We start from the raw sequence: 20,664 nt of genomic DNA, 5'->3' as shown, positions 1-20,664 counted from the left end.
TTTCTCTTTATTGAGTTTGAATCATAAAATAGGCTTGGTTTCTTCATAGGTTAGTTTCTTCGCCGACCGATTCTGACCGACGACGAAACTGTCTTGGTTTAAAATTGCAGCGCTCTTCTCCGGCGACAGTTTGTTAAAATCTTCGCTATGTCGCTTCAAATGAGCGCGTAACTTATCCGCACGCGACAGAGCCTTTCCGCATATGTGACAGATGAATGGGCGGACCCCAGTATGGATTGGCATGTGACGAGCCAGACTAGTTTTCCGGGTAAAGTGTTTACCACAGTCATCACACTGGAAACGAGGTATGAATAGAGTTTTGCGGGCATGGCTGCCCCTCTCGGGTGATTTCTGCATCCATGACTGCAAGAGAGAATGACAGCTATGAATTGGCATGGAGTGTATTGCTTAGTTTTATAATCCACGCACCCTCACACCCAGCACAAGGCAGCATTAATCCTGAAACAACAACCAACCATTGTTTGAAATGCCTGTTCCACCACCAAACTAAACTTGATACAAATGCAAAAGATTGAGTTTGGTACTTTTTTCATACCAAAAACCATTAATTTATATGATTGTCAATCACTGCTCCTCCACTATCATGTCATAGCCTTTGACAAGACCTCTACAGTTGAGATACCAAACAATTACACATAAAGCAAACTTGTTCTTCACAGTTCAACCTTCTACACTAAATCAACAAGAACAGCATTCTCAACAATATAAGGTGCCCATTCCACAAACACAGCTAGGCCACAATGAAGCTCATTTTATAAATAGGGATGGATGCCCACTGTGAAATGACATTTTCAGCAGAACCCCCCACCAATCCTTGACTGGGTCATAAGCTGTATTTCACCAGGGGCAAGTTCCATTCAGATTGTAAGAGTTCATTTTAACTCTGATTTTCTTTCTCACTTATCTGTATTGGAATCTAGTACATCACTACTAATTGTGCACAACTCAATTTGATCATAGCCAAAGGGAAGTCTCATAGTTTTATCATTTATGTCCTCCCATAACACAATGGCGTTATGCACTGTGACCAGTTCTACACAATACCACTGCACTGTTTTTTGTCCACAATATAAACTCAATCCATTATATTTCTATTAGATCCTCCTGCTGGGTCTTTTTATCAAGCACACAAGTCCATACTTGATAAATAGCGCAAGATTACCAAGTACAAATCTGAAGATACTCGAACAGTCCTTTTTACTGGAATAGTCAAAAGATTTGAAATGGTACTGATTGCGTTACATCTCTATTCACATTCAGACAATAATGCTCTCAGTAGCACAAACTCTCAACCACGCAAGGTCACTTCCTTTGAAAACATGCTTCCAAGGAAACTGAACAAAGCCCTGAAGCAGATGAACAGTCTGGGGGAGTTTTTAGCTCCAGGGCCAGTTCTTTCATTGCTGCACCTCCCCAGTCTGGGAGAATGGTTGCTGCTCGCAGGGTTGACCGATTGTCGAGTTTCTATTCACATCTGGGGACACCGTCTGTGGAAATGCAGGACTCATCAAACTGGCCTGCTGGTACTTGGGCATCATCTGCTGCATCCCCGCAAGAGAATATGACAAGGGTGTCTGCTGCTCGTTACGGTGCGTGGGATTTGCATTCATATCCTGCATCTCATTTCCCGGGAAGATCGCGTTCATGGGCTGGCCTCCAGCTTGCCTGTACTTGGTAGCCATGGTACTATCAACTGGGGATGAGCATGTGATCTTATCCTGGGGGAGAGGCTCACTTTGAGGAAAGGCACCGCCCATTATTTGAGCTGCAGCCTGGTGATATTTCGTTGTCATTGACTGCACATCTGCAAGTGAGAACTCAGCAGACATATCTGGTTCACTCTCGGGGGAGGAATCGGAACTCATTGACTGCAATTTATCAACCATGGATGGTGGGAACAGGCCTACTGCACTCATCATTTCAGCTCCTGCTTGGTGATATTTGGTAGCCAAGGAGCCATGAGATTCAGACATCTTCCCAGTGTTATTCTGCAGTTTATTTTGTTGAAACATCTGTGCAGCTGCTAGGTGGTATTTTGTGGCCAGAGAGGCATCTGCCTTTAGGCTGGGGCTCTCAATCCCACCCAGTGGTTTGCTTATACTTGGTTGAAACAGAGGCGGCATGTCAGAAGCCCCCTGGTGATATTTCGTTGCTAGAGGTCGCATCTCAGCCTGTGAATACGCAAGTGTATCTCTGCTATCAGACGGCGAGTGGGAGGAGGTATTGTCTATTAGTCCAGAGCCAGGTGGTGAAAATGCTGAGCCCATGAGTTGAGCCCCAGCCTGGTGATACTTGGTTAAAATCCTTTGAAACTCTGGGGACTGGTTTTGCTTGATGATTGAGGCAGCACTTGCCATGCTGGTGGGAGATGTTTGTTCATTGGGCACACCAGGGGTAATGCTTCCCTCCTTTTGGGGTGATTCATTACTCATTTTATCTTTCATGTTCTGAGCCAGGCTTAGCAGTGCATTATTTGCAGGCTGACTGGTTGAACTTTTTGTAGTGCTATGTTGGTGTACAAACAGACTTGAATGCATTGATGTGATATGTCGGGTTAGCGCATCCGACCTCAGATACGAGGCATGACATAGCCCACATTTATACGGCCTCTCCTCGCTGTGTTTTACAAGATGCCTCGTCAGTTCGTCCTTGCGAGTGAAAGACTTGTCACAACTAGGACAAGAGAATGGTCGTACTCCGATATGGATCAACGAGTGCCGTCGCAACTTATCCAAACGGGCAAAAGACTTCCCACAGACTTCACAAACATGTGGTCGTTCTCCTGTGTGAATCAAACTATGACGTTTTAGACGGTACGGCCTCTTGAACGTCTGACCACAGACTTGACATGAGAATGTTGGACCTGCTTTTAGATCCGTGTTGGGCTGAGGAGGGATGAGGCCCTGGGCAAGCTTCTGAGGTGAAAACTTGCCATACATCATACTCTTGAATGGATTCAATCCTTGACTGTACCAAAACGCACTCTGTAAGATAGAGAAGGAGATGCCCGTAAGTCGTAACAAGCGACATGATGCATTTCATTGGTTAGTCACAAGTCGTATTCACGGTTCTAGTCTACAGGTGCAGTTAGGTTTGGTGCAGCAATTATAAAATCAATGTGGCAGACACATCTGACACCAACACCTGTCACTTCAGCCCAAACTATACTTGGTCAGCTATAGAAAATATTTCAACATAATTTGACGTCCTTCTGAAATCTAAACAAATAACACACCGGCATCGATCAATTATTGCCCGCCCCCCCCCCCGCCATCAATCAAACAGTGAACTCAAAGGACAGAAATCTTCAATTGTCTTTAACAATTTTTACATCTTTATTTAAATTATTTCACGTTCAAGCACTGACAATTACAAATATTCTATATCAATCAACATTTCTATATCAATCAACATACAACTTTCGACATCTCATTACGCTATGCCGACTTCCTTAGCACGGACCACACTGATATGAGCCCTCAAATTGTCAAGCCTCGTAAACTTCTTATCACAATATTTACAATCCACGAGTGGGCGCTCTTGTTTGTGGGTGTTGAAATGCCGCCTCAATGTGAAACGATTAACAAATTCAGCCCCACAAATGTCGCAAATCAATGATTTCTTCCTTGCTTTTCTTGTTGACAATAACAATCGATCGAGTTGAGCTCCCTGTTGCTTGACTGCAGGATTTGGTCCAAGTTGATTAAATAGAGCAACTGGCTTAGTCCTGCTGACATGCATGGATTTAAAACTGACATCCTTTGGCCACAGAGAGGCGGTTCGATGTGGTGGTGACAAATGCACTTGGCGGTCTTCGTTTTGATCAAATATCCTCAAATCTGCCTCCATCTGGAACGAAGAGTGATAACTCTCTTGTCAAATTGTCATGTTATGTTAAAGGCGTTAAAATTGTTCACAGCATAACTCAGATTAGCTTCCAGTAACAGTGAGCCTGAAACATGAAACCATGACTGAGAGAGACCACCACCATAATTAAACAGTCAATATGGATCCTAGGATATCGTGGATAGGTAACTGCTATACAGTTTTTATCATCTTTACCGACTATAACCCCATATTTGAACGGAACAAAACAGAAACATAATAGTGTTTGGTGCTTGAACAACATTTTTTCAGTTCCGAGTTTGGAATGTGTAATAAGGCGTAAGAATAGATCCATCTTATTTATTGATATATGCCAAGACACATGACTCTGGCACCCCATGTAAATAATTCTCCACCGTTCAATTCATGCTCCCCAGTGATCACCCAGAATCTCCACAACACAACCAGGGGGAGATGGCCCCAATTCACCAACACAATGACAACGAAACAAAAGCCTGCAATCTTGTTGTGACACCGCCAGATATCACTCAGACCATTCTGACCAGTCACTGGGGACAACATGGAGTGTTCTGACCTTTCAATAACCTTCTATGAAGATGTGAAACATGGGAGGGGGTCGCTCATGGAAATGTGAACAATGGGGGTAGACATCAGTTGGAGGGGGCTTCTGGCAGAAGTATTGAGGACAAAGACTTAAGTCGAGGGGGAGGCGCCAAGGGAAAGTTTCAACAAATGAAGACAAAGGAATGCATCACAATCACATTGAGTTTTATAGAGTAAATTCAAAATTTATAAATACACGTACATGTACATCAGCAGTTTATTACTACAAGCTGCAGTGTACATGTAGGCTACAATGTTCCTAATCTTCAACATCCATAAGTTATCACCAATCAGATTCTTGTTAATCAAAAGTTTATCTTGAAACAGACTTTACTTAGTACAAACCTTAATGTTTAGCATAAAAGTTACTGCTAAGGTTTTTATGGATTCTATATTATACCCAATTGCACTATAGGTTTGCAGTTGTGAACAGTGGAGATGAACAGATCGCCTTGCCAATTCCTGCTGGAGCACCACAGGTGGATGTTCTTGTAGTATATCATGCAATGCATTATCATACTATGTACAAGAAAGCTACCTGGGTGAGTCACCGTGAACTAACGGTTCAGATTCTTCCACGTGCGGTGTTGAACAGCAGACAGCAAACCAGGATAGAAGTAAAATTTATGAGGTACAATCACGCGGTGTTCCCTTCGATAATAATTGACTGTTTCTCTCTTCGACATGCACCCTCATATGAAGTTTGGCATTATAACGCTGATTAAAGCGTTTATTACAAACAGGACACACATATGGTTTCTCTCCCGTGTGAATACGAATATGCCGTCGCAACGCAAAGTTAGTCGAAAACGATCCACCGCAGTGTGGACATGTTGGGCCTTTCGTTGTGTCCAGATTTAGTCCATCCCCGTCATTGACAAACTGCAAATAGTCAGATAGAGCAACCCATTATTGTTTTCATTGGTATGAATATTGGGGAATAATGCTGTCAAAATCAAGAGCTACCAGCAGGGATAGCGGCTGACCTCCATGCAAGTGAGATGGTTAATATCGCCCCACAGTTCCATCAGTCTGCAGTCAGAGTTTTCAAGATGAATCACTTTTTTCCTCAACATTTTTCAATGTTGCATCAAAATCCTGACTTGAGGAATCCTGATTATGTTGCCATACTGGAGCACCGTCTTTCCAAGTGCCGCCCTTGTTTGCAAACAATTCCAAATGATCGAGCATAATCTGACGATTTTTCTGCGCGTACATCTTCTGTCGCTGTCTCACTTCCTGCAGTTTCTGAGGGTCGTTTTTCAATCGTGCACGATGGCGCCGCTGTCTTTCTGTAGCTTGCTTCCTGCGTAGGAGCAGTCTTTCTTCGGGGGTCATGGCCGCTAGGACATCTTTGTCCAGTCGATCAGACTTACTGCGCCAGACGTGCGGTGAATGTTGATGTAATTGCCAGCCATGGGGGTTTGGGACAGCGCCAGTGACGGTGTGATCGGCCATCTGTCACATAGAAAATAAAATACTTTTAACGTCACATTTTCGATGTAGTCTGTCTTCATGCATGGAAGGAGATGGTAGGTCTCTGTTCAAGATAACACCGGTACACCAAGCGCATGATGCCTACTAGGAGATATTTACATGAATCTACATGAAGCCTTGTTTAAATGTTATATAGAAGCACCATCTATCCTTTTGCACCTTAGTTTATAAACTAGTATAACTCTCATTATCAGTCGAAGACGATTGGTCAGACCAACCAAGTTGCTATAAACACAATCGCTGGAAAAAATCTGTAAACCCTGGAGATTTTTAACCAACAAAGTGCGTCCTCGCATTCAATGATTCATACGATTCCATGTACTTTTCAAATCACTTAAGACGGAACCCAAACTGTTTCCCCCAAAGCGGATCATGCTGCTGATCCTGGATTGTCCAAGACGCACATGTAGTATTCACCCATGGCATTTCAGAGACCCCCCCCCCCCCGCCAAGCCTAAGCTGCCCAAATATGTACAGCACAGCAGGCACAACTAGAGGATTTTTATCGATAAGTGTGAATGAGAATTCTGAAATACAGTCAGTCAGTAGAGCTGTCTTTTAGAAAATATTATAATAAGCATAAGCAAGGTCAAATTTGGAAACCGGAAACGAAGTTGGGACCAAAGCTGTGTGGGGTAGTTGTCTTCTGGTCAGGAGTGTCTGAAAAGGGAGGTCCCACTTTCGATAACACATATAAGAATGCAAATGTGATCCAACAGTAATTTTCAAACGGCTTCTAAATTTTGAGAGAAATGAGTCATCCGTTGATTGTAACAGGTCAGCAGCTTGATAAGTAAATTGGTGGCACACATTCCAATCGTCATGTGATGTGCGAAGTCCATCTATTTAGATGGAAGCAGTTGAAAACATTCCAATTTTGCATGCCATACCAATAATAATATGTAGGACCTGCATGATGAAATGGAAGACAGAGTTTGGAATGCAACAGAGCAATATCGCTAGACATCTGCCGGCATTCCTTTATTCTACCAGACATCATAAGCAATGAGGCTTGGTTGAGTTTATGACTACACTGTGTCCCATTACGCCATGCATATCATCTATACTGATCCTCTAAATTGGTGTGGCCTGAGACAAAGAATGGAATACATCTCATAACAAACAAGTTGCTTGTCCATTGTCAAGTGCGGCAGGTATTTTTAAAACAGAATAATGCACAAGATGTCTTCGATATTTGTGGGGTAAAAGTGGTTCCATCATACATTGAAGCCCAGTACAATTATAGCCTCTGTGTGCAATATTGTGTACTGCAAGCTGTTTTCAACACTGGATCGGGCACAATTGTACTGGAGCTATAATTGTTCCACTTTACCTTACTTACAGTTGAAGGCCAAATTGGCTACACAATCACAGCAGAGAATGAAGAATTTGAGAAATATTCCATTCAAAATCAGAGTGTCGAAGGTGGATGGAACTCCTCTACATGCTACCTTTTCCCTACAGTTGGGACACCACATTTCATAGTGTAGCTATAGTGTAGCTTCCAAGAGACAAGGTCATTTTATTTAGTTTCGAGCACAGTTTGATCTCGGTCTCCTGGAAGACTGGGTGGCCAACTGTCTCCACTTAAAAAGCTTTTTTACACAGCAAAAATGTGGTGTCCCTTAATTGTTAGAAATAGAATTAGATTCTACTGTCTTAAAAGGGAGAAGTTACATCCACTCACTAAGTTTAATACAAATCTTCAGGGTGACACTGTAAGTCGTCGTCGTACCAGAGACATGTAGTATCACAGAATGGCTTGCTGAGACCATCACAGACCAGCCAATTCATGCGAAGGCTACAGTACAGTAGAGAGTACTTCCAGACGTTCTAACATTGCCTCCATGAGAAACACCAACACAAACAGACACCAAAGTTTGGAGCACAGATTTTTTATCATTATCTTGATGATGGCCGCCCTGTGAAATCAGGTTACCGCCAAGTGACATTTCGACGTAAGTAAGAGGGGTAAGTAAGTTATAAACTGCCATAATTAAGTACATTGTAAGTTACCTAGTCCAAACTTTGGTCTCGATACAACATTGATAATCACGGAGTGGATATTCCATAAGTATAGCTGCAATGCCTGAATACAACTGCTCATGTAGCTTGCTGAATAAGCGCTAGACTAATGTATGAAGGTACAACTGCCAGAAATCTCAAGTTTAAAATTTCAAAAGCTTTGCCAGTTATGTACATGTAGAATGTTACCATGCACACAAGGGTACAACATTACTATTACATGATCCAAACAATCCTAATTGCACAAACTGTTGTCAGCTCAACAGGATACATAAGTTAGTAGAGATAAACAATGCAGCTAAACTTACAAGCATATCAACAACCGTGACTATCCTTCTGAGCATTCAGTCACGACAATCATGAAATGCATCATACATGACACACCCTTGCTAAACTGAGATTGGTTCCGTGCAAAACATTCTGCTTCTTTACCCGACGATAATTCAGTGATAAAACACAACAATTGGATACATTTTTGTCACAAAATGGTTAGATTGGACCAGTCAGTCATCTGCTAGTTAAGTTTTACCACAATGAACTGGTACCAGGTATGCTTGTGATTGTCGGTACGTCACGCTGGTTTTAAACATCGCCGGACTCCGATGCTAAATTCAATCCAAAGAGTTAAATGATCAGCACTTGTGATGACAATGTGTCACTTAGCATGAAATTGTTTCATTTCAATTTCTACCCAGTTTAGCAAGAGACCATTCCATGTGTTGGCAAATGAATTCTCAGGAAATGAAAGAGAGGAGACAAAAGGACACCCACCTGAGATGAATCCATTCCTAAAGACTGACTGCTGTCATCGAACGACTCGGACGACAGCGGACCTGATAATGACACTAGCACCGAATCACTCGCCTCAGTTTTAAATGCAGCAGATTCTTTAGAATTGTCCGCAGACAAGGCACTAAAAACGTCACTTTCGTTCTGTTCAGGTTGTCTCGATAAGGCGCTACTAGACGTAGTAGAAGTCCAGCTTGGCTGCGTATTTTGCGCACCAAACGTATTAGAGGCATGCGATAAAGCATCAGCTTGAGATTTCGTCGCAGATGCCATGGAAAAGTTTGATTTTCTTTGGTACGGATGATATTGAGAATGAGATGGAGTACTGGTAGTGCCACTTGGTAAAAGTCTTGAATGCGTCTTAGTGGAATGTATAAAACCAGATTCGTTTGATTTCGTCACATTTGGCATGTTGAATTCATCTGTTGCATCACATGACAGGTCCAACATCGGTGGGGAGTCGGGAATATTTATCACATCGGTTCTCTGAAACGTACAAAGAATAGGGGAATATGAAACTCAGAAATTATCTAAACAGTAGTAAGACTAAAGATAATGTGATGAAAGCATGCCAAAATGTCCAGTGTTTCAAGCAGGGCACAACACCCTGCCTAATAGCGGCTTCTGCGGCTCATGGATTAACAAGGTGTATTACATGTACATACATGCAGTCACAGTAAAACAAAGCTACATGTATAGTACTTCTCTAAATGTCCTTACCTGGTTTTGTTTTGAAATTGATAATAACGTCTTTTTTGTCTCGTCGTGGGCATTTTTTTCTAAATTCAGTTTATGTTTCAGTGTATTCACATCCGCAGTCAAGTCCGAGACCTCTTTTAGCATTTGCGCCTGCAACTTTTCCAAGAGAGTGTCCTTCACTCTTAGCTCTTCATCCTTACTCGTCAATTCAAATCTCAACCTATCAACTTCGTTACGAGTCTTTATCAATTTTTCTTGATTTTCTAAAACTTCAGTCCGACATTGTGTCAGCAGTTCTGAATTATTCCGCATCTCTGTTTGAAGTCGATTCATGGCTTCTTCACTGTTCAATAAATCAGCTCTATATTTTGCTAATTCTAAGTCCTTCGCTTGCAGCTCTCCTTGAAGATTGGTCACCTCACGTGTATCATTGTCCGATGTTGATTTTAGCATTGATTGCTTCGACTCCAGCTGTTGTTCTAAGACTTCGATTTCGTTTTCCTTGACCATAAGATCTGCTTGGTATTTCGACAGCAGACTGAAGAGGTCTGACCATACTTTCGTAAGCTGGCATCCTTTTTCATGAAGACTTGATTGGGTGATCTTTAATTCACCGCTAGAAATGCGGGACTCTGGCATTTTATGTTGTTGTATTATGTCTCCGGTTGGCATCTGATTGAAAAGATCATATCTGGAAAGAAAGAAGAGGGGAAACTTTACCACATGAAATCGTAGAGGGAATGAGTTTACAATCCGCAACCATGGCGCAAAAAAGACTTCATCAATTGTCTTTGTTAGCTAAGAGTGGGGGGGGCCAGGGGATTGGCAGGGGGGCCAGGGGATGCGGCGGGGGAGGGGGCTGGGGATGGGCCAGGGGATGGGCAGGGGGGCCAGAGGATGCGGCGGGGCAGGGGCAGGAGTTGGGGCGGGGATGGGGGTGGGGGTGGGGGGCAGGGGATGGGGCCGGGGATGCGGCCGGGGGCCAGGGGATGCGGCGGGGGGGGGGGGGGGCGGGGGGCGACGTAGCCCAATACATAAGACAAAGAGTAAAAAAGACTGGCCGGGTAGGGGACTTCGTAACCAGCAATCTACTATGAAAAAGTTGGCTGTCCCTTGGCCACCACACCACAGGCTAAAAAGCCTCTTTATTGCAGAAAAGTATATGTATAATAACAGTGTATTGTATCACAAAATTCACTTTACAGGGTGGCCTAGAATTATTTTCCCTTGCACAATAGAATTCCATTGTGAATCCATTGTGTGAGGGGAACTAATTCTTGGCCACCCTGTAGTGTACTGTCTGTCTACAGGGTGTACCATCAAAATATTAATTCAATTAAACACCCATACATTTAGTCGTGTCATTTACCAACGTTTAAAAACAGCTCTACTTTACGTGTATTGCAAATATTTTGTACTAATCATGACATTCACCTTTCTAAATTCCAACTATGATGTAACTATGTGTAGGAAGGGTCAACAAATCGGCCAAAACGAGAAAATGAAAACAAAGACGGAAGGTTCCGACACCGATGTAATGAAGTCCTAAGTGACGCTAATTGAATTTTCATCCGTAAGGGTGTTCGGACCTGTGTTCGGTTACGCTGGAAAGGTAGCGGTTGTTAACAGAGAACGACGATCACAATCAATGTGCCATTTCCGGGTTTTATAAATTTTGAGTATTCTTAGCAGAATATCAATCATATAACGAAATGTATGTGGTTGATTTTAAATTCATCGGCTACAATCTCGTTATTAGTGTTTGAAGAGGCCACATACTCTTTTTGGTAGTATTTTGAGGTTGGATATACTAAAATTAGGAGCCATTTGTAAACCTTTTGATGCATCTTTGGTCAGTTTCTCATCAATCTGGTTGTAAACTTTAATCCCTCCTGCCAATGACTTGGCTATTCTTGTGAACTAGTGTCTTTTTCTGTTTAAACATGATTTTTATACAAAATGTCCTGATTCATCCATTTCAGAGACTCGCCTGATTCTGCATTAATACCTCAAGAAGTACTTGGCATCATGATGGAACAGGCTACCTTCAGGCAGGATGATGACCTCAGATTCCTTCAGGATGACCTCCGGAATCGAGGCAATGGCTTGAGCAAGGCTTGGGCCGACTTGTTTTCCTTGCTTACTACCTATCAAGCTCGCCTGATGGTCAAAGAGAACCAGCTGGACATATCGGAGAAACAAATTCAATCGAAAAGAAAGCAATTGGCAATGTTAAAGGATGGTGTACCTCTTCCGTCTTCTTATGAAAGACTTCAGGACCAGTGCGAAATCAAGGATCAGCTTCTATCGAAGTGTGAGACAGAGTTGCTAAATGCCACTCAAATGCTTCAGAGTGTACAAGCCGAACTTAGTAGTCAAGCTGAACATCTAGAAAAAGTGACCTCAGAAAAACTTGAAAAGGAGGACATGATTTTGCAGTATCAAAATAGAATCGCCCGACTTGAATCTGATCTCCAAGTCAAAGAAGAAGAGAGTGAAATCAAAGATAGACTTATTCAAAAATTACAAGCTGAGAATCTGAGTGAATCATCAAATATGGCTGATGCAAACACTGGGGCAGCAAGATTGAAGGAATTATTTGATATGCAGACAAAGACATTGGATGATGAGAGGGACGCCCATAAAGAAACAAGGCGCAAGCTTCAGATTCATCAGGTAAGCTTCCCGATTCTATGCTGCTACATGCGTATAATAGTGCTTACGACAACAACTCAAATGACGAAGTGCTATTAAGAGAACGAAGTTGTTGCGAATTCAAATTGTCTTTCAGCCGATCAGGAACTATTGCACTGAAATTTGATTGGCACTGTGGCCTTTACAAATCACTAGCAGTATGAATATGAGGAACTCTTCCTCAGACAATGCTTGAAATCATTACTTCAGTGTTTACCTATATAGCTAGCACTATTTGTTGTTTCAGCGATATGGTTCAGTGACCTCTGCCAAAATGCAAGTGCCCTTGTTCCATTCTGTTGGAGCACCAGAAATGGCGACATCAACTTCTGACTACCAATACACTGGGTTCACATCACTAAATGAGCCAACCAGCAATCAGGCAGTTTGTCGGAAAGTACAAGATCAGCATGATAGTAATACAGAAAGAACTCAATCACTCGATGCAAAACTTGACAAGGCCATGGCCTTGTACAATGAGTCCTACTCGATCACTAAAAATCAAGACTGGAGACCCCAGACTTCGACACCGCAGCATACCCGTAAATATCCGGACCCAAGTCAACTAAACTGTGACGGAAACCCTGCGATTTGTGGACAAGATGCCATTACTGCAGCACTCCAGATGCCTGTGCCAGTTTCAGATCCAGTACCAAGTACGTCTTTATTGCGGATAGCTGCAGAGGAAGCTGGACAACAATCCGAGGCTCTCAGAACACGCGTAAGTGAAGCTTATCCTAAATATTGTGGGTCATGCTTTCAATGAATGCAGTCATACTCGGTTATGTGGAACGGATGAATGTTGTGATACTTTCTTACCATTTTAAATTTCCATCGCATTCAGCCAAGCTGCTTTAATACTACTGCAAAATGTGTTTCCGAGTTAGTGAAAGGAATGATCTAAAATCAAACTGTCTGGGATGATCTCTTCTCTGAAGCACTTAAATTTGTTTTAGCTGTTGTTGCTCGACTTGGACGGTTTCTTTACTCTTATTCATGTAAATGCCTTTTTGTGCGAACTGCTCTCTGTTGTTTAAACCTGGGATTATTGTTTTTTCAGAATAAGGGTCCGAGAGGTTTGAACAATGCATACGATTTAGCAACATTGGAAATTGCCATGACGAAAGTGAAAACAGGTGAAATGTCACTTCGGAAGGCTGCAAAAATTTATAACGTACCTAAAACAACACTGGGTACATATGTCAAGGAGTTGAAGAAACCGGGAGGACGTCATGGTCGAGGTGGATGTATATCTTTGGAGGACGAGCGTGAGGTCATCAAACTGAGCCTTGAGTACACTGAAAAAGGACTGAAGTTTGGCAGGAAGGAATTGTTAAATTTATTGGCACAATACTTCGATTCGAAGCAGATGCCGAATCCTTTCAAGTGTGGGTTACCTGGTAAAGACTGGTGGTTGAACGTGCGCAAAAGACACCCAGATTTGATCAAGATAAAATCGAAAGCGCCGAACAAGAGTCTTGCTGTTAAAATGCAATACGTGAATGAGTCGAACACAAGTGCCAGTGAACTTAATACAGTAAAGGATGAATTTGACTTGAGTGTCTCGATGAATGAGAGTAGAAATTCTGTAGGTTTTGGTTTGGATGTTTTACAGATGGCAGCTAGGACGGGGGTGGGTAACTCTGGATTGTCTTCACAAGGGATTTATGGCCCACTCATGAACTCAAACATGGATGAATGATGTATGGACTACTTTGATGACAATCTTTACAGGTTGGGCTGCATGTTTACGACCAGTGCCAGATAGTACAATGGTTGCTTCAAGACATTTTATCCTGGCGTGGTAAGAGACTCCAATCACCAATAAAATGAGGTTTGAGTGTAGTTAGTCTGATGTTCAGTCCTTGATCAGTACCATGTGCACATATAACTGGTTGTCATTGTGCATCAGCCTTATGCATTGTGACATCACCAATCTTCTAATTTTATACCTGAATGTTCATGCCACTGTCAAATGTTTGATCACAATCAAATAAATAATCATTCATAGGATATTTATAAATCATCTTGTTTTTTTCCCTATTTTGGTTGAGAGGGCTAAAAATGTCCAATACAAGAGTGCAAGAGTTCTCCTGGTGACTGTTGGATAGAAAGTGCTTCAGGCAGAAGATTATACCAGACCTGCTCAGAAAACATTTTTACGTGAATGGTTTGGGCATGAACTCGCCCAAGTTTCATTTCTGCCATTTGATTGTTCCAAACCAAGGGCTATTCTAGTGACAGCTGATGGCCAATGACAGGATGAGTGATCTCTCGGATTCATCCAAGTACACTGGAACCTCCCTTAGCAAACACCTCTCAAGGACTCAAAAGTTGATTGAATTCATTCCATTATACTTCTCTAATCAGCAAACTTTTCCAATAAGGACACTACTTGCAAGTCTTAAGGGTGCCCTTAATAGAGAGGCCCTACTGTACATTTAGCCAGGCGAACTGAGAGATGTCACAACCAACTAATTTTGTCCACTTCTTGGATGAATCCCTGAAGTTTCCTGATTAGAGAAGTAGTAGAGAGGATCTACTGCACATTTAGCCTGGCGAACTGAAAGATGTCACAACCAACCACTTTTGTTCACTTCTTGGATGAATCCCTGAAGTTTCCTGATTAGAGAAGTAGTAGAGAGGATCTACTGCACTTTTAGCCTGGCGAACTGAAAGATGTCACAACCAACCACTTTTGTTCACTTCTTGGATGAATACCTGAAGTTTCCTGATCAGAGAAGTAATAGAGAGGATCTAATGTACATTTAGCCTGGCGAACCGAGAAATGTCACAACCAACAAATTTTGTCCACTTCTTGGATGAATCCTTGAAGTTTCCTGATCAGAGAAGTAATAGAGAGGATCTAATGTACAATTAGCCCGGATAACTGAGAGATGTCACAACCAACCATTTTTGTCCACTTCTTGGATGAATCCCTGAAGTTTCCTGATCAGAGAAGTAAAAGAGAGGATCTACTGTACAATTAGCCCGGATAACTGAGAGTTGTCACAACCAACCACTTTTGTTCACTTCTTGTGCACTGGAAATGTGCAACCATCCAGTGGTAATGGCAATCAAGAATTTCACCTCTCCAAGAACATGATCGGCACAGAACAGACACTGACCCTCAATTTTCCCCAAGAAAGACTAAATACTGATGCATTTTGACAATGGTACACATGTACTATTACAGATTATTAGTATTACATGAGACTAGCAAATCTGCATCCCAATGCTGAGACACAGACTTTTCGACTCACTGGTCACCAAGCTCGACAGGAAGCCACAGGTGACGATCTACCGTCTATGAACAGGGCACTGCGGACTTGGAAAACACCTTTACAGAATAGGCTTACGAGGATCTGCTTCAGGTGAATGTGTACCACTGTTCCTGCAGTGCAGGTGTGTCTCATCACTGTACCATTGTCTACATTGTGATTGACCTATTTATGCCCCATCAGCACAACAAAACGATTAAGAAATAAGTGTTCCTTCATATCTTTATTAAAATTCAAATCCATAACAAGATCTATCAAAGAAATTTACATCTTTTTTACTCAACCAACACTCACTACATCACAAATTTCTTTGTTGATATCAACACAACCACTAGAAAATTTCATGCAGAAATTCTGAGCTCTCCAATTGCTTACAAGTCCAGAGCATTCATCACTTTTCTTGAACTTTCTCAATGGCAGCTTGTGACAAGTGCAAGTCCATACGCATACTATTGAGACAGGTAAGCAGTTCTTGTGAGCTCTCCATCAGGGCTCTCAAAGGCAAAGAGCCAAAGCTAGAGACCACGGGAGAACTATAGGCTGCATTCAACTCCACTTCAAATCAGTTTTCTTGAGTTCTTGCCATTACACACCAAAATGCCAAGGAGTCCAATGCATTCAACAGTTTTCCTTTGCTCTACCCAAAGCTGGCTGCCGATGAAATCTCTCCAGTGTTGTGAGATATAGGGGCTTTCCCCTCAGGGTCTGAGAACTACCTCCAGTAATCTGAAATACAAAAAGAAAGATGTCAGCTATAGATTGAGATAAGTTTTGCACACTTTTAAGACAAAGACACAATCTTGAAGTCCTGGAAGCTTGAGTAAATACAAAGAATGAAAATGAATCAATAACAAGTGGTTCTCTTACCTCAACTGCAACATAATCTCCAGTTTTGATGCTATGTGGGGCAGATCTTCCATCATCCGAGGGGATATCAATTCTGGGTATGATCACTTTTGTGTTGCCATCATTTCTGCCAGCTACATCCAGAGGAGAACGTTTACTTTCCTGTAAAGGACAAGGGTTTATTAACTGTTGAACCTATCAAAAAATGGCTGCCGGTGTAAAATGACTTCATCACATGACAAGTTTTCAAATACTGTAAAATCGGATAGGAGCTGTAATTCATACTACGTCTGTAAGGGGCCATTTTTTTCGATTTTTCCGCATGAATGAAGATCAACTCTTACCCCTTCAATGAGAATGAGCTGCACCTGTCCTCCCTGCGCAATATTCTTCTTTTGAGCTTCCTCTCTGAATACAGAGATCAGTTCTTCATGTCTGCGCTGCTTCACGTCTTCAGGGACGTCATCCACCAAACGGTGGTATGCGTGTGTTTTCTGAGAGAGGAGAAAGAGAAGGCTGTCACAACAAAATCAAGAAAGAGTCACAAAATATCATAGCAACTAGAATACTATAGTTAATTCCCATATCGCTATTACCCGGTAAGAGCATTGATTTTGCTCATTATTTTTCCCGTAATAATGAACAACTGATTGGCTGCGAGGATTAAATGTTCTCTCACCTGTCTCATACTGTAGGGAAAACAGAATGCAAAATTATATTTGACTAGTCTCATCAGCGATACAGTTTCCTCGTGGGCTGCTTCAGTTTCCCCACAAAATCCTGCTATGAAATCACTCGAAAGTGATACGTCTGAAAAGTTTAGAAAGAATAAAATTATAGAAAAATGCATTACAAACACAATTCTGTTTTTTAGAGTCAATGAGTCAAGACACTGTATAGTATACAGGCAGTAGCATACCAAGTGTCACTCTCTTGAAGGGGAACGCTGTCACATATATCAACTGTTGGTCCAATTATATCTACAGTGGAACCTCCCTTAGCGGACACCTCTCTGCTAAGATACGTACCAGGGATGGTTTCCCATATATGATAGACGAGATCAAGATATGCCTCCCTCGTGTACCCTCTTCTCATGGCTCGGAGGATGTCACTGTTACCACTCTGGGCAGGCAGGTGGATCTGGTTGCAGATATTAGGACGTTCCTTGATCAACTGCAGCACCTCATCAGGAAAGTCTTTAGGATGTGGCGAGGTGAAACGTATCCTCATTTCTGGATCGACAAGTGATACCTTATCCAAGAGATCACTGAATCGTCTTCCCCCTTTCTTCGGCTTGTAAATAGTACTGAAGCCTTTACTCAGTCTTGATGCCTCGTCTTCACTGATGCTGTGATGCAGTTCAGACAAGTCACGGTAGCTGTTCACATTTTGGCCAAGTAATGTCACCTCTTTTATACCCTAGATGGACAGAAGAATATGATGTACACAAAAACATAGCTTGAATGGAGTTGTTTGAGAACAAATAAGTTCATCAATTGCATCAATCCCTACATGCTTAAAATCTCATTCGAGGTTTTCATGCCCATCACATAATAAAGAAGGTGATCATGACTAAAAGATTCACCTTGACAACTTCGGTGCACAAAATAGTACAAAATTTCCGTCAAAAACAGCCTAACATGCACAACATTAGGAAAGTTTAATGGTCGATGAACTGCTCAAGAATTGCTGACAGAAATAGTCTCTCAGGCTGTCACCAGGAGCTGCTGGAGGTGACTTCTTCTCCTTACCTGATTAGAAAGCTCCCTAACTTCTTCTAGAATCGACTCAATATCTCGACTCCTCTCTCGTCCACGGGTGAAAGGGACAATACAGTAACTACACATATTATCACAGCCTCTCATTATTGACCTTGAACACAAAGAGAAGAACTAGGAAGAGCACAATAATAATAACAGTGAGCTTTTATACAGCCCTTTTCACTATCCTAACTACTGTCTTAAAGCACTTTACAATCACATAAAGTATTACCAAGCCTATCTAGAAACCATTCTGAAGAACTAAGGGCAGTCACAATCTAGCGCACGAAATGCACAACCATTGTGCCACCGGGCTCCCCTTGGATCAGTGCTTTGGAAAATCTGTGTCAAGTATTCTGAACAGCATGGCTGAATGCCGATTCAGCAAATCTGCCATGGTCTTTGTAGTAGAAGTAAGTCAAGTGATGCCCCATGTTTAAAAGGTTTCTTCTCAAACAAGATTTGGCCAGACACTTATTATGAACTTACACAAATGCCGAAGGTGAATTTTGATTCAATCTCACAGGCATTATATCAGCATACGTTTCATCGAGAGACAATAGCACGTTTACAGCTGCTTGTCCAGATTCTGTCTGGGCAAGCATCCGTGGGAGATCACGATATGCATCTGGACCACAGACCAAATCTAACATCTTCTCCTTTTCAATGAGCTTTTTTTTCAGTCGTTCTGCCATACAACCTGTGAGGGCGGGAAAGGGAAACTTGAACTCTCCACAATCTAATGTAATTTGAAGTGATGAAAACAAGCCTCCCACAGTAGGCCCACGGTCATCAAGAGTAGATGTGCTTTAGCAATGAATCATAGACTATGCCATGATGAAGTTTAAGATAATGATATTGGGCCCATTTATGCTCTTCCCCAACATTTATTTTCATACATCACTATCTTCTGATAACCTCCGACATGATAAGACAAATGCTGACATATCAGCGCTGATGGCCAGTTTCTTATAATTCTTCAATCAAAAGCCTCACCACAGGGGTTGAGCTGTCTTTTCCGTACAACACTTTTTGATTGGCTATTGAGATACATTTGGTACATTTTGCAAAATATGTCACGGTGTGATGGTAAAACATTACCTAAAACACCTATTTTCATTGCAGGCCTATCTTTTCTCCCTCGTCTCTTCAGAGATTTCAAGTACTGTATACGATGCCAGATCTTCTGTTCTGCACCCTCCCTAATTGAGCATGTCATCAGCAATGTCACATCGCTCTGCAAAATAAATAAATGGTCATCACTAGTTTTTCTTCATGTAGTCAGTCTGACGAAGTTGATATGAGGTACAAGACAGGCAAAATAGTTATATCCTTGCCAAATGATAGCTAGGAACCTAAGGTCAGAATAAGTGAAAGAAGTGAAATACTGAAAAACAATATCTTGAGGATTTTGGAATCTGATATCGAACTAGCCAAGGAACTTGACCCTACTGTCGACTTACCTCAGTCAAATCAGCAGCTTTCTTGAAACCATTTTTCTCCAATATGGACCAAACAACTTCTGTGTCATTCACATTCATCTGGCAGCCATATGTTTCAATGTGAACTGAAAAAGATATCATGAGTTACAACATTTATACTTCGTGAGGATTTTATCGAAATACATAACTAGTCCACTTTGTGTGGCTTAGGCTATACCATGAACGGTTACAAACACCAATTCTCAAATTTCCCAAATTGCACCGTCAATACCTGAATAATGTAAGCATACAGAATTTCCTCTGTCTACATAACCATATTTTGAGAAATCTCATGAGACGAACAAATGGTTTTTAGTTTATTTGTTGACTTAGTCTGTACACACACCTTTCCTACCATGTCCACCAATATTTGCTTCTTCCACATAAGGAATGCCAGTCTCCTCATTCACAAACACACCCTTGTCCAAACTGAGATCATCTTTGCCTGCCGCCATGAATTCATGGAAACCAGGTCCAGAGGTGACCTTTGATTTCTGGGATGAGGATTCTGAAGGCGATGCTGCTGATGAACTACAACCACCACCCCCTTGAAAAACATTTGACGTTTTTGCATGGACGAGCGGTCGGATATCAGGATGAATGTCTTTAGTGTTTATGGAATATGAACCATTCCCGTTGACAGTGCCATCAATAGAGTAAAGACATGAACACAAACAGCAACAACCGGGGCAAGTTTTTGTTGAAAGGTTGGCATTTTCTGATCTATTTACTGTCCCTGAACTAAAGCTACGCCGTGCCACTCGGAAAGTTTGGCACGAAAATGTTCCACAAACATGCTTCTTTCGAATGACCTGTCCGAAAAGATGTCTTTGATATTCATTGAGTATTTTAGCATTTTGTTGCATAAATTTTGCTCCAAACCGCACATGAGTAGCCATGTTGTTTATAATGGGGCGCCAAGGAGGTATTAGTCTTGCCAAAGCAACACTGATCAAGAAGTTAACCCATCAATCTGCACAATCCGTAGAAATATACACTTTACATTATAGATAAAAGATTTCTGAATTGTGTCATTTTCCTTTCCTCCCTTTTTATCGTACACAGTGCTTGAAAATGTTTGTTGGATTTGCGCCCCATAGAAGTCAGATTCTCAATTCCGAA

At 41.9% G+C, this 20,664-nt stretch overlaps 3 protein-coding genes across 5 annotated transcripts; 1 reads left to right on the top strand and 2 right to left on the bottom strand.

Annotated features, from left to right (window-relative positions):
- Positions 1–369: 369 nt before the first annotated feature.
- LOC135487573 (uncharacterized) lies at positions 370–11,051 on the bottom strand. The gene is made up of 4 exons (XM_064771435.1): positions 10,915–11,051; positions 9,502–10,171; positions 8,764–9,267; positions 370–3,005 (listed from the first exon to the last, which is right to left on the bottom strand). The coding sequence occupies exons 2-4, from the start codon at positions 10,150–10,152 to the stop codon at positions 1,419–1,421; spliced, it is 2,742 nt and encodes a 913-aa protein (XP_064627505.1). The 5' UTR covers positions 10,153–10,171; positions 10,915–11,051; the 3' UTR covers positions 370–1,418.
- A 69-nt stretch (positions 11,052–11,120) lies between these two features.
- LOC135488014 (uncharacterized) lies at positions 11,121–14,179 on the top strand. 3 transcript variants are annotated; one of them, XM_064772372.1, is made up of 4 exons: positions 11,121–11,194; positions 11,463–12,156; positions 12,422–12,895; positions 13,235–14,179. In XM_064772372.1, exons 2-4 carry the CDS (start codon positions 11,509–11,511, stop codon positions 13,874–13,876), a joined length of 1,764 nt encoding a protein of 587 aa, XP_064628442.1. In that variant the 5' UTR covers positions 11,121–11,194; positions 11,463–11,508; the 3' UTR covers positions 13,877–14,179. The 3 variants fall into 3 exon arrangements, with proteins under 3 accessions (XP_064628442.1, XP_064628443.1, XP_064628444.1); XM_064772373.1 differs by having other exon boundaries at positions 11,193–11,267; XM_064772374.1 differs by lacking the exon at positions 11,121–11,194 and adding an exon at positions 11,224–11,280.
- Positions 14,180–15,663: 1,484 nt separating this feature from the next.
- Positions 15,664–20,441, bottom strand: LOC135487737 (mitochondrial tRNA methylthiotransferase CDK5RAP1-like). Its single transcript, XM_064771807.1, has 10 exons — positions 19,889–20,441; positions 19,525–19,628; positions 19,163–19,298; positions 18,551–18,761; positions 18,053–18,173; positions 17,330–17,720; positions 16,981–17,111; positions 16,646–16,795; positions 16,323–16,463; positions 15,664–16,181 (listed from the first exon to the last, which is right to left on the bottom strand). The coding sequence occupies exons 1-10, from the start codon at positions 20,439–20,441 to the stop codon at positions 16,074–16,076; spliced, it is 2,046 nt and encodes a 681-aa protein (XP_064627877.1). The 3' UTR covers positions 15,664–16,073.
- Positions 20,442–20,664: the final 223 nt, after the last annotated feature.

This window comes from Lineus longissimus, chromosome 5 (assembly GCF_910592395.1).
Source record: "Lineus longissimus chromosome 5, tnLinLong1.2, whole genome shotgun sequence".
Taxonomy (NCBI): domain Eukaryota; kingdom Metazoa; phylum Nemertea; class Pilidiophora; order Heteronemertea; family Lineidae; genus Lineus; species Lineus longissimus.
The sequence above is the reverse complement of the archived record's forward strand: the minus strand, read 5'-3'. Positions and strand labels throughout refer to the sequence as shown.